The 12483-nt window shown below is 41.8% G+C and overlaps 1 protein-coding gene across 6 annotated transcripts in view; it reads left to right on the top strand.

Moving 5' to 3' along the window:
• The window catches only part of TMEM266 (transmembrane protein 266), a 92439-nt gene that overhangs the window by 67502 nt on the left and 12454 nt on the right, over positions 1-12483 (top strand). For 5 of the 6 annotated variants that reach the window (XM_053402655.1, XM_053402657.1, XM_053402659.1 and 2 more), the window contains 3 exons: positions 588-726; positions 1399-1514; positions 5953-6142. In XM_053402655.1, coding sequence (XP_053258630.1) covers positions 588-726; positions 1399-1514; positions 5953-6142 — 445 coding nt within the window. The remainder of the gene's footprint in view (positions 1-587; positions 727-1398; positions 1515-5952; positions 6143-12483) is intronic. The other variant, XM_053402660.1, reaches the window with a different exon arrangement.

Genomic DNA, 12483 nt, shown 5'->3' with positions numbered 1-12483 from the left:
CAAGCTACAGTGAAATAAAGTGGTAGTGAAAGCTTCTGGATTGCTCCTCCCAGCTGTGGAACAAGGAGAGCCGCACTATGTGCAAACATGGCTCATGTGGGGTGCCTTGGTTTAATGGGTGGAGAGCTGCTTTGGCCCCAGAAACTGAGCATGACTTGACCTTGAATCAATAACCCTCTGAATGGCTTGGGACAAGTGCTGAATGCCACCAAGACATGCAAACCATTCTAAGTACCACAGTATGATGCATTGCTACATAGTTCTCCAGTGCAATGGCCCATTTCAGGGAGGAAACTGTTAAGTCTTACTAATACAATAAAACTCATTTAGCTGATCCTCTATTAGTATCTTACTGAGATTCAGGTGCTACTGCAGATGTTTGACAGAAAGCTTATCTGATGCATCCAAACGTTTATCCCCAGTTAAAAATGAGACAGTAATAATATCCATGACATCAGTAGAAAAGAAAGAAGCCAGAAGGAGGAATGGTTTGACTTGGACTTGATGTTTGCTTTGTTGAGTGCATTTTGATATTTGCATTCAAAAAAGGAGTGAGTAAAATCCTTGTGAAATCCTTTTCCTATTAGGTATTTGATGGTGCTGTGATCATCTTATCCTTGGCTCCAATGGTGGCTTCTACAGTGGCGAATGGACCAAGCAGTCCTTGGGATGCTATTAGCCTTATTATCACACTGAGAATTTGGAGAGTGAAGAGAATTATTGATGGCAAGTTATCGATAACTTTTGTAAAGATTTGTGGAGGTGTAGGAATTACTTTTTAAAATAGTCAGTACCTCTTTTCAAGTAGAAAGCCAGATTTTAGCTGGATAACCCTCATTGATAAGATGGGGAAATTACCAGTGTTCCTATGGCAACTTTTTTTATATTGTTTACCAGTTTCCTAGTAGCTGTGGGTAGAGTGGGAACTCTGCACTAAAATAATCCCTAATTTAGGCAGCAGGAACATTGTGTTGATTTTTTCAGAGTGTGAAAATAAAATGTGTTCGTGTGTATGTTTCGAAATTGGGATAGAGAATTTTGGGGAAATATGCAGGGGAGGGACTAGGGAAGTGTGGGAATTGTACTTAACTGTGAAATCTTGCATCTGTGTTCTCAAAAGTAAACCCTGCTGAGTGAAACAGGATTACTACTAGGTAAATAAGTGCAGGGTTGCAGAATACTATATGAATATTATGCAACCATAGTTGTGATCTTTAATGTCCAGTTGATTTAAAGCAAAGCAAATCAAGCCCATTATTGGAGTTCTCCAACTGAAACTAATAAGACATAAAATTGACCGTTTCAGAAACTTAACTGCTGTTGAATAGTAGTTGCATTTATTAGATGCATGACCATCTTTTCAAATAAACTCAGAGATCCCTTTGTTGTGGTTTCTAGCCTACGTATTACCAGTTAAGGTGGAAATGGAGATGGTGATTCAACAGTATGAGAAGGCAAAGGTCATTCAAGATGAGCAGCTGGAAAGACTAACCCAAATCTGCCAAGAGCAGGGAGTAAGGCAAAACTATATTTTCATTTTATAAATGTGTGTCTATTACGGATTTTAATTTGTATGCTACTTTGCCACAACATTTTTCACCCAGAAGTGGCTCGCAACACTTCAGATTATGCTAGACTCCAACTTTCTCCAACTAACGTGGCCAAGGGTTAGAGATGATGGGAGTTGTAGTCCAGCAGCATCCAAAAGACTACAGGTTCCACTATCCATACTATGGGGGTTGGGCCAGAGGATTCAGCACATGTTTTCCATACCTGAGATCTCAGGTGGGATAGCTGCTATCTCCAAGTACTCCAGACTGCAGAGGACCCAGAATAACCTCTGCTAGTCCATTGAAGCAATACTGAATTGGCTGAAGCAGTCGTCTGGGTCAGTGCAATGCAGTGTCTCCTGCGTTCCTATGAGGTTTTGCGGAGGGATCTGAAGGATAAGAGTGTGAGGCATCTATGCCATTGAAATGCTGCCTCATACAGATAGGATGAGGGTGAACAATAAAAGGTGATTGCAAAGCGTTCAAAGTTAGCAGAGCTGTGTAGATTATTAATGACCACCCTTCCTCTCCCCTTCAGTTAATTCAGGTAGCTTTGTGGTTTTATCCTTTTTAAAAATCAAACCATAACACTGGAAGTTGAAGAATTCTTGTTCCCTTTCAACATGGTAGATAATTTGTGAAACAGATTTTGGTTCTAATGACTATACATTTCCCACTGGCAGCATTTTTGTTCTGCTTCTTTTGATTCTTCTTCCCCTTCTTCTGCTTCTACTTGCAATAATGTTAATTTATTCCTAACAACCAATCATTTGCCTGTTTGTTGGAAGGCAGCCCAAATCACCCTGCCTTTTATTCTAGTCTAGTTCGCAACTGTCTCTTGGTTTGTGTGGTGTTTGTTTGTTTTTTAAAGAAATAATGTTAGCAACAAAGGCCCAAATTAATGGAAGTAAACATTGGATGGTGTCCCAGTGGCAGATGAGCATTCAGGCATTCCATCCAAAGAGCAAAATGATGACTGTTGCATTAGAGAAGAGCAAGCTTCAGCTTTAAAGCTTTCATTGATCTCTCCAAGGCTGCGCCAGACATCCTCTGCTACTGGCTATTTAAGAGAACTGTATGATTCACAGAGAGTTCCAGTCCTCTATATATTCAGTAAAGCACTAGACAAGATGGGGTGGCCCTTTTTATATGTCTAGCCATAAAAGGCTGGTGTTCCCTTGGGTCCCATACTCGTCCCTGTCCTTTTATGGGTGTTTATAAATAATTACTTAATGCAACGCACTGCTGAGGGGGATTTATTATAGTGTATTTAGTTCCTTGTCTGAGAGGGACTGAAAGCTGCTTCAGAAAAAGCTTTGGGGGTTGTGTGTGTTTTCTTATTTATTTAATTTAACTGGATTTATAAACTACTTAATCATCCATAACCTGTAGGAAAAGCAAATTATTATTATTATTATTATTATTATTATTTATTTATACCTCGCCCATCAGGCTGGTTTCCCCAGCCACTCTGGGCGGCTGCCAACAAAATATTAAAATACAATAGTCTGTCAAACATTAAAAGTTTCCCTAAACAGGGAATGTCTTCAGATGTCTTCTAAAAGTCTGGTAGTTGTTTATCTCTTTGACATCTGCTGGAAGGGTGTTCCACAGGGCGGGTGCCACTACCGAGAAGGCCCTCTGCCTGGTTCCCTGTAGCTTTGCTTCTCGCAATGAGGGAACCTCCAGAAGGCCCTCGGGGCTGGACCTCAGCGTCCGGGCAGAACGATGGGGGTGGAGACGCTCCTTCAGGTATACTGGGCCGAGGCCGTTTACGGCTTTAAAGGTCAGCACCAACACTTTGAATTGTGCTTGGAATCGTAGAATATAAAATGCTCTTTTAAAAATACTAGTAAAACAGCAAGTTATCTTAAAATTCAGCAAAATATAAGTAAAACCAGCAGTTATTAAAATATACATTGTAAGATAAAATTGCATATTAAAAATATGTGTCTGGATAGGCTTGCTTAAATATAAAAGTGTTTAGCAAGGGCCAAAAGCAATGCAAATATACACACTGCATATTAAAAAAAATGAAAAGTAAAGCAAGCTTGGTTGCATTTTTGTCTGTTGGTCATAAGAGGGCAGCAAAAGCACTATGTTTGTTTATATGTGTTAATCAGCTCACTATTTTTTATACGGCTTGTCTCTGACATGCCAGTGTCTCTAGCACCTGTCAGAATTGCACATCTAGTTCACTGTGTCAGAGGTCTGGATTTGCAAAAGCAAAAAGCAAATCATTGTTTTCTGGAAGAACTCGGAGGGCATGGCTTGGTAAAACCTGGTTTCAAAGAAACCAGGATCAAGTGTGTGTAAGTGTGTGCACAAGTGTGTTGACAACATGGAGCAGACCCCGCTCAGCCACTGTAACTTGTTGACTGGTTTTAAACCTGTCTAAACAGACATGGGATATTCCTGTGCCTGAGGTGGAAAATCCAGGAGTCGGCAGCATCTGCTACTGAGCAGCTCACTTGAACAGTCCCCATGTCTATACACGTACAGTAGAACCTCTACTCACGACCACAGTCTCTTCTGGAGGCCGTTCGGAAGTCGAAATGGGTCGCGGGGAGAGGCGCCGTTGTGCGCAGGCGTGGGCGGCAATTCCCCGTTCCTGCGCATGCACAAACGGCAGCAAATCCGCCGTTACTACTGGGTTTGCCACGGATGTTGGGTGAAATGGACACGAGCGGAGGTGGACGTAAGAAGAGGTTTGACTGTACTTGAATGTGCCTAGCACAGGAGAATTTTCCATTTACATAGCTCCGTCCTGCTCTGCCTCTTGATAGTGCCACAGATCCATCACATAAGGCAGCTGTCTCACTTTCCTTAGGGGAGGGTCACCTTGGGAAATTGCATTGGAATGGGAGCAGCCTCTGCAGTGTAATGGCTGAAGTGCTGGGCTTAGAATGAGGAGACCCCTGTCAACCCTGAAGCTTTGGACAACTTACTTTGGAGGGTCATGGTGAAGAGAAAATGGTTTGGTGGGAACAGTATACCGCCCTGAACTCCTTGGAGGGTAAATGGGGTAAAAATACACTTAGCAGTGAATTTCTGAGTGTAATTAAGTTTAATAGAGCTTAAAGGGCATAGGATTCCAAGCCCCAAAGCGCCTTTTTAAAAAAAAAAAGTCAGCATAATCTGTTATAAATGTTGGAAGTAAGGAAAACCCTTCTTCCTGGAGGACATAGACTAGGTGAGCGTAAATGTTTCATTTGCCTTTTGACACATTAAATAGTTTTATTTTTTCAAATGTCCCATCTTGCTCTGTCCTGAATTGGGATTAAATAATGCTTTAAATTTAACAAATTTAAAATCAAATGAATGTTTTCAGGCAGCTGTGGCAGGCTTGATTTTGGAATACACGTTCAAACTTGAAAGTTTATCCAATCTCAAATTTGCTGTGCATGCATGGCACATCAGATTACAGCTTTCAAACCACACAAAGTGTTTGTTTGAATTTGTATTCTGCCCTCGATCCACAGATCTCAGGTTGGTTCACAACAGTGAGATTATTGGTTTAGTTTTGTTCTTAATTTTATTATGTATTTTGTGGTTTTTATATAGTAAATTTATGTTGTGAACCGCCCTGAGATCTTTGGGTATGAGGCAGTATGCAGTCGCCAGGATTGGTGTAATAGGCTCAAACCATCTTGCCCTAGTGAGCAACCTGGCCGCTGAATTCTGCACTAGCTGAAGTTTCCGAACTGTCTTCAGAGGCAGCCCAACGTATAACACATTGCAGTAATCTAATGTGAAGGTGATGGCTTTTGGTTCGTAACATATTGCTGTTAGATTTTGTCTACAGGTAATGCAGCTGTAAAAAAATGTTCCTTTTTCTTTTGAATGATAGTACCTAGAAATTCAGCCATCATTCTGTGGACACCTGCAGTTTCACATTGTTCCTCTTGCATTGTATGGCTTTTTGGTCCCAGTATTCAGTTTCCCGCCTCTGTACATGTGTGTGCATGTGCTTGGGTACGCATGCACACATGTAGTTGTAAATATACATCTTCCGACTGAGGGTATCATTCATGCATCTGATGAAATGGACTTCAAAGTCCGCAAAAGCTTATGTTCTTAACATTGCACGTTACCAGTTGCTGTGTTTGCCGCAGTGAAACCGAACACCCTGGGCTCTCCACTTGACAGTACTCTGCCACACACAGATGTCAAGCTCAAAGCCGATAGCATTTGAAAGGTGCATAAATCAAGTTTATATAACTGCTGTTACACAGATTATTATTTTTATGAATTGCAAACAGTGGGTTTTTGAATGCCTCTCTGTGAACATTGCCCAAGCACTAATAATTCAGAAAGTGTTTTTTCCCCAAGTGCAATATGCCTCTGTATCCACCCTTCCTCATTTTTTGTCTTCCTCGTTCCTTCCTCCCTTTGGCCTCAGTTTGAAATTAGGCAGCTGCGGGCTCACCTGGCTCAGCAAGATCTGGACCTTGCTGCTGAGAGGGAGGCTGCATTGCAGGTCCCACACATGCTGAACAAGCAGAGCAGCAACCGATACAAAGTTGTGGCGGCTGGAGGGGATTCCGACGACGAGGCAACTGAAAACATCTCAGAATTGCGGCCGCCTCGGGGTGAGTAGTAGAGCCGGCTGCTTAATGCCACCGAACACGGTCCAACTGAGCACTGGTGCTATGCAGTCTTTGTTCATTTTAGTGGGACTTGTGTAGAATCTTCAGGGTCCGGGGGGTTGTGGTTTGCCAAGCAGTTGTGGTTTGCCAAGATGAAGCTGCCAGGAAATTCATAGCACCCTAGAACTGTAGACTTGGAAGGTGTCCCCAGGGTCATCTAGTCCTATCCCCTGCAATGCAGGAAGCACAGCTAAATAATCCTTGACATACGGCCATCCAACTTCTGTTTAGAAACCTCCAATGCAGGGGATTCCACTACATTCTGAGGATTAATAATAATAATAATAAATTTCTTGTAGCCCACCCATCTGACTGGGTTGCCTCAGCCACTCTGGGCAGCTTCCAACAAAGTATAAAGGAACACACCAAAACATCAAACATTAAAAGCTACCTCAAACAGGGCTGCCTTCAGGTGTCTGTGAAAAGTCATATGATTATTTACCTCTCCGACACCTGATGGGAGGGTGTTCCACAGGGTGGGCACAACTGCTGAGAAGGCCTTCTGCCTGGTTCCACGCAACTTCGCTTCTTGCAATGAGGGAACCGCCAGAAGTAGCCCATTCCACTGTTGAACACAACTTAATGTCAGAAAGTTCTTCCTAATGTTTAGTTAGAATCTCCCTTCTTGGATCTTGAATCCATTGGTTTGGGTCCCACCCTCTGGAGCAGCAGAAAACAAGCTTGCTCTGTCTTCCGTGTGGGAGCCCTTCAAGCATTTGAAGATGGCCATCATATCACCTCTCAATCTTCTGTTCTCCAGACTAGACAGACCCAACTCCATTCCTCATAAGGCTCTGTTTCCAGATGACCCCTGGTCATCTTGGTCTCCCTCCTCTGCACACCTTCCAGCTTCCCAATATCCTTAAACTGTGGCGCCCAGAACTGGATGCAGTATGCCAGGTGGGAATTGGGAACTGGGTTTGCTCTCTCAGCAGTTTTGTTTCCAGATAAGTCTCTCTGAAATTTTGGGCTGGAACTCATACCATGAGCTTCTCCTGGTGAGCAGGGGAAGTGTTCCCCCAGGAAAGATTACAGTTACCTTGTTAAAGCACCCATAGGTGTGCTGTCTTCTTTGGACAGCCTGACATATATCTCCCCGGAAGGTTCCTTGGGGCCCCTCTCCTATAACACTTCATTTATTTTTACCTTTTGGTAAAAATAGGTATTTTGCTATACCTATATTGCTGCCCAATAGCGTTATGTTCTCTGGGTGGTTCACATAAAATTAGCATTTTATTCGAGAGCTGCAAGAGTTAAAGAAGTGGGTGCAACCTGGTCATGACCCAAAACCTCACATTTTATTTTTATTTCCAGGGGGTATTTTTTTAATTGACTGGCGTTGAGAACGAAATTCAACTGAGTGAAATGGCAGTATAGTAAAATGTTGGAAAGTGTGGCCTTAGTGCTAGAGCAGGCCAGCTGCCCAACATGGTGCCCACTGGAAGTTCTTGGACTCTAACCCCCATCAGTTACAGGTCAGGGCTGATGGGGGTTGTAGTCCGAAGGGCGCCACGTTGGCTACTTTTGTGCTAAAGCGTGTGGTCAAGATCAGCCACTTTTCGCAAACATTTGTTTCAGTAAAGGAAGATTCTCAGCAAAGACTTTCTCTCTCCCTCATGATAGCAAAATGGCCCCCATTTTTTTTGGAGTCCATGACAAAATATCCATGCCAAATCAATAGGCGTTTTCTGGCTTTGTTTGTATTTGGCCCTGTGGCTTTTAAGAGTAAGACTTTGCTTTTCCTGGAGCAAAGAAAACTTGCCACCTTTGTTACAGTATGTACGTCAGGGATGGGAAACCTGTGACTTACTAGATGCTGCTGGACTCACAACTCCCATCAGTCGCAGCCAGGATTGCCAGAGGTCAGAGGAGATGGGAGCTAGAGTCCAGCAACCTGTGGAAGGTCTCAGGTTCCCCACCCCAATATAAGTGAACATTTCAAAATTGAAAAGTCTGCAGGAAGTGATTAATTTTGTGAATTTTGTGCAATAAATAATTCCTATTTGTTTTGCTGCCTGCACACACCCCTCCCATGACAAAGGGCGGTTGGAAGATTTCTCAGCCTACCAGTAAGCTGTTGCACTAGTTGGCAGCAGCAGCAGCAGGGAGGTGAACGTGGATGGGATGGAGCCCCTCCTGGTCCTATAAGTATTTCTGGCACAAACAAATTCATGGTCAGTTTTGTTGTGCTGTATGATCAAATCCCATTTACTGCAGGCATGCCACTTTCCAAACTGGGTTTGCATCTAGCCTCCTTAATCCATTTACCCCTTTTTAATAAGATTTCTTAGTACCTTCCTCATGAGGATACTTTATAATTTATGCATGTTTTCCTCGAGGGTTACATTAGGAATGGACGAGAGTGGTTCACAATTCTAAGTAGGTCTGCTGAATTTATTGTGCTTCTGAGAGTCAGCCTTAAACTTTTATACTTTCTAGACTTTGTTTTCAGGTTGCCACAAGCACATAGTGTTCAAAGGCTTGGTCATGCATAAAACATAGCCAGATAAATCATTCTTGAATGTTGGTACATTACATTAGTACACTTAAGCGTGCAGAAGATTCACAGCCCGCTTGGAAGCAAGTCTGACTAAAATCAATTGGACTTAATTTTCAAATGTGTGCCTTTTAGAGATGGAAAAGCAGAATGCAGCATGTAACAAAAGGGAGTTTTTCTTTGATGTAATACGGACAGTATGTCTTCTGAAGTTCCTAATGGTATTGTGCATATATCTAGTGTATTCGTGCTTTGTGAAAGTTTTCATACACTAGACACAGATTCCATAGCTTCTCTCCTATTCTACATTTGAATTTGATCTTTTTTGGAAGTATAAATATTGTGCTTTTAGCATAGTTGAATATATTGAGACAGCATCAATCAGCTAAAATAACTGTCTTAGAATGAAATAGAAATGGGGCCTCTCGTGGGTTTTATGTCAACTACACAAAGAAACATCAGAATATAGTATGAACTATTTTATTTTTAATTCATTGAAATATTTATTTCCTGATTTTTACACCAAACTCCTTCCTAGGGCACTAACCGTCCGAGACAACTTGGGACTAGAGAGGTAGTGTGGAGTATTACCCTAGATTTGTTTTGTTCATCTCAAGAAATCCTGGTAAATATAATGAATCTTTATGCACAGAGGGCAATATCAGATTTTAGTTCCGTGCTTGCCGCATATCCCCACACGAATTTCACTACCAATAATTGCCAAGCTTCTGGAATTTTTCCCTGGACATCTATGTTGCATTTCTCTTTCACTGTGACATGCTGATGTTGCAGTCTGTGGGCAGATCCACACCATGCTTTTTAAACCCCATCCATCACACAATGGCAGCATGTAACTTCCCACCAAAGAATCCTGGGAACTGTAGTTTGTTAAAGGTGCTAGGAATGGTAGCTCTGCAAGGGAAACTGCCTTTTGCCTGATGGAAATGGCCTGACACGGAACCACCAGTTGCATTTGGCCGTTCAGGCGTGGGTCACAGCATCAGAAAACTCTGAAGCCTTCATCAGTGTGCCTAGAGAGGCAGAGGCATAAACCAGGCTGGGCAATCATTTCCTGTGCAAAACCTGCCTTCAGGTCTCCTCAAAATCCTGCAGGTTTAGAGACCTTCAATTCTGCCTTGAACAATGGGCTTTTAGTGAGCTGAATTACCTAATTCATGAGAAACAGGATATTCCCTCTAAAGCTAATTATATCTCCCCCACCCATAAGGAACAATGGAAACATTCAGCGTGGGCTACTTGACCATGAAGGGCCGCAAAATTCCAAGAGAAACGTTAGACTTTTGCTGATTTCTCCTCCCCTCCCTTCATAATGATATTTTTATGGAGCAGTCCATAAGTTAAAGCTCCTTGGAGAGCAGCTGAAAATTTCACTGGTGTATTTACCTGGGACTTTGTGCAATGCTGGAAGTCCTCAAAGCCACAGGATCATGTTCTGTGTGCTACAGACATCAGCGATGCAAGCTGTACTTAACTCTTAAACAGTGCAGTATCCAGATAACTTTTCAATGATTACAGACAGTTTGCAGTTAGTTCTTAACCCACATGTTTATTTTTACCTACACAGGTGATTGACAATTGGGCAACTCTGCCTGTCAAAGTTGGTCCGTGGGGGTGGGGAGGGGAGGATCTGGCCCACCAGCCAGATCACGTCCTCCCTCTAACGTGCTGGGAGCCAGAGCAGCTGTGTAAAACTCAGACCCAATTCACAGCCTCATAGCTATGTTGGGCCTTCCTGCATCTTCCTAGCCATCATCCAAAGTGCCTTATTTGAATGGTACACCCATGCGTAGGTGCCTAGTGACATAGGCAGTGGGACAAGAGCAGCGGGGAGATGGGGAGTGACAGCATCCGATCTGGAGGTGTGTTTGTGGTCAGAGCAGGTGGTGGTGGTGGCAAATTACTTAAATTTCATTTCTCCAGTTACAGAATGACCAAAATGGGGCTTTTTGGGGTGTTCATAGGAATTATGTCAAAAATACTTAAATATAAAGAAGATGCCCAGTCTTTTCTGCTAGGTATGAAGAATCTCATTCTGGCAACCAGGCAGGGATGTTCTTTGCACATCTGAGTAGAGTTGGTTTTCATTTTCAGACTGTTAATTGTGTTGGAAATGACTTGTGAAGGTTTTGACTAATGAAGAATGGGAATGCTAAAACTTTAGCATTTGGATGGAGTATTCACATCTTTGTAAAATGTTACCTATTCGCATATTGCTAGCAGAATGTTCTGCAGATGCCAAAGAAAGTCTTTAACAGTATATGGCAGTCATACCAGTATCAACCTTTTTTCTGTTGAGTTTGCTCCTGTAAAAATCCTTTTAAAACTTGGAGAAAAAAGCCCCAGTCTTCATGGCATGCCAAGATCACAATGTTAACTCATAGTATTTCCTTTTCAATCCATTAATCTTTTTCTTAATACATTATTAGAAATACACATTTCTTTTAACCTTTGCAAGCATGCAGTTGTTTCCCTATTCAGGCACACATCCTGAAGACCATTTTTGGACAGGGGAAGAAAAGGGATTGTAACATGTTTTAAGCATTCCTAACCAACTACTTCGTTTTTTTAATGGAGTTAGTTGTGATCTTGGGGGTAGCAGATTCATTCTGGTGGTGCCCCGTTTCTCTCCCACTTTTTCCCTTGTGTTAATTCCTGCAGCCCTATAGCATTGTCTCATCTTCCATTAAAACAATTAATGCTTTGTAGAAAGCCCTTGGAACCTCGGAGCGTGTGTTTGTTATGCTGTCCCCAGAGATAGCTAGTTAGCTTATTAAATGAAGTTGCAATAAGGCAGCCAAAGTGAGGAGGCAATAATGACATTAGACTGTCTTTTATCTGAAGCTGATCCATCAGTGACGACTCTTTGCTTAATAAAAGGCAGCCTGTTTGTTTTGTCATATGCTGGCAAAGTTAAATTGGGTTTAACTAAGATGAATGCACTTGCATTAAAAATGTTTAATCATCCTTGATCATAGATTGAAATAATGCAAAAAAAGTTACTTTACAGGATAGAAATAATGCAAAAACACTTATCTTAAATAAGCTAGAAATAGAAGTAACACCAAAAAAGCTTACCTTATGGTAAATGGTAAAAAAAATCTAATTAATTAATTAATAAGCTAAGTTAGTGCAGACAAAGCTATTAATCACTAGGGTAGTGAATTAAAAATGTGTTATGAAAAAGAGCAGATAAGATATTGGTCAAAATATTGGTCAAAAAACGTGTGTGTGAGAAGGGGAATCCCTCTTTGCTGATGTCAAGCATCTTAAATTTTTATAAGTACTTTAAAAATTAAAGCTGTCTAATTAATCAGGGCACTTCGTTATGTGGTCACAAGATTAATCCTATCATTAGATTATTCCAAGTGTTGCACGTGCCCAGTTGCCGAAAGCTCAGTGGGGGAAGTGGGGGAGGGGCACATGCTCTGCATGCAAAACATAGGATCCGTCTTTTGGATTTCTAGATGGGCAAAGACTTAATATGGTGTTAGGTAGATGGACCAGTTGGTATAAGGCAGCTAAAGGGAAAAATGCTACTTAATAATATCTTCTTTTTTAAAAAAACACCACCAGACAAACCCACTAGTGATGTTAGGTGGTGCTGGAATTGGAGCACTATAAACCTAATAAAGCTATCGTCTCTTCCAGTAATAATGCTCTGAACAAAGAATAACTTTACTGAGAGAATTGAGTCCCAGCAGGCAGAATTCAGTAGGAGCAGTGGAAACTTTAAAAAATGAATCACAAATGCTGTTAGCCATAAGCT

Source organism: Podarcis raffonei, chromosome 9 (genome assembly GCF_027172205.1).
Source record: "Podarcis raffonei isolate rPodRaf1 chromosome 9, rPodRaf1.pri, whole genome shotgun sequence".
NCBI classification, from domain to species: Eukaryota; Metazoa; Chordata; class Lepidosauria; order Squamata; family Lacertidae; genus Podarcis; species Podarcis raffonei.
Note: the sequence above shows the minus strand (reverse complement) of the source record. Positions and strands in the feature narration are given on the sequence as shown.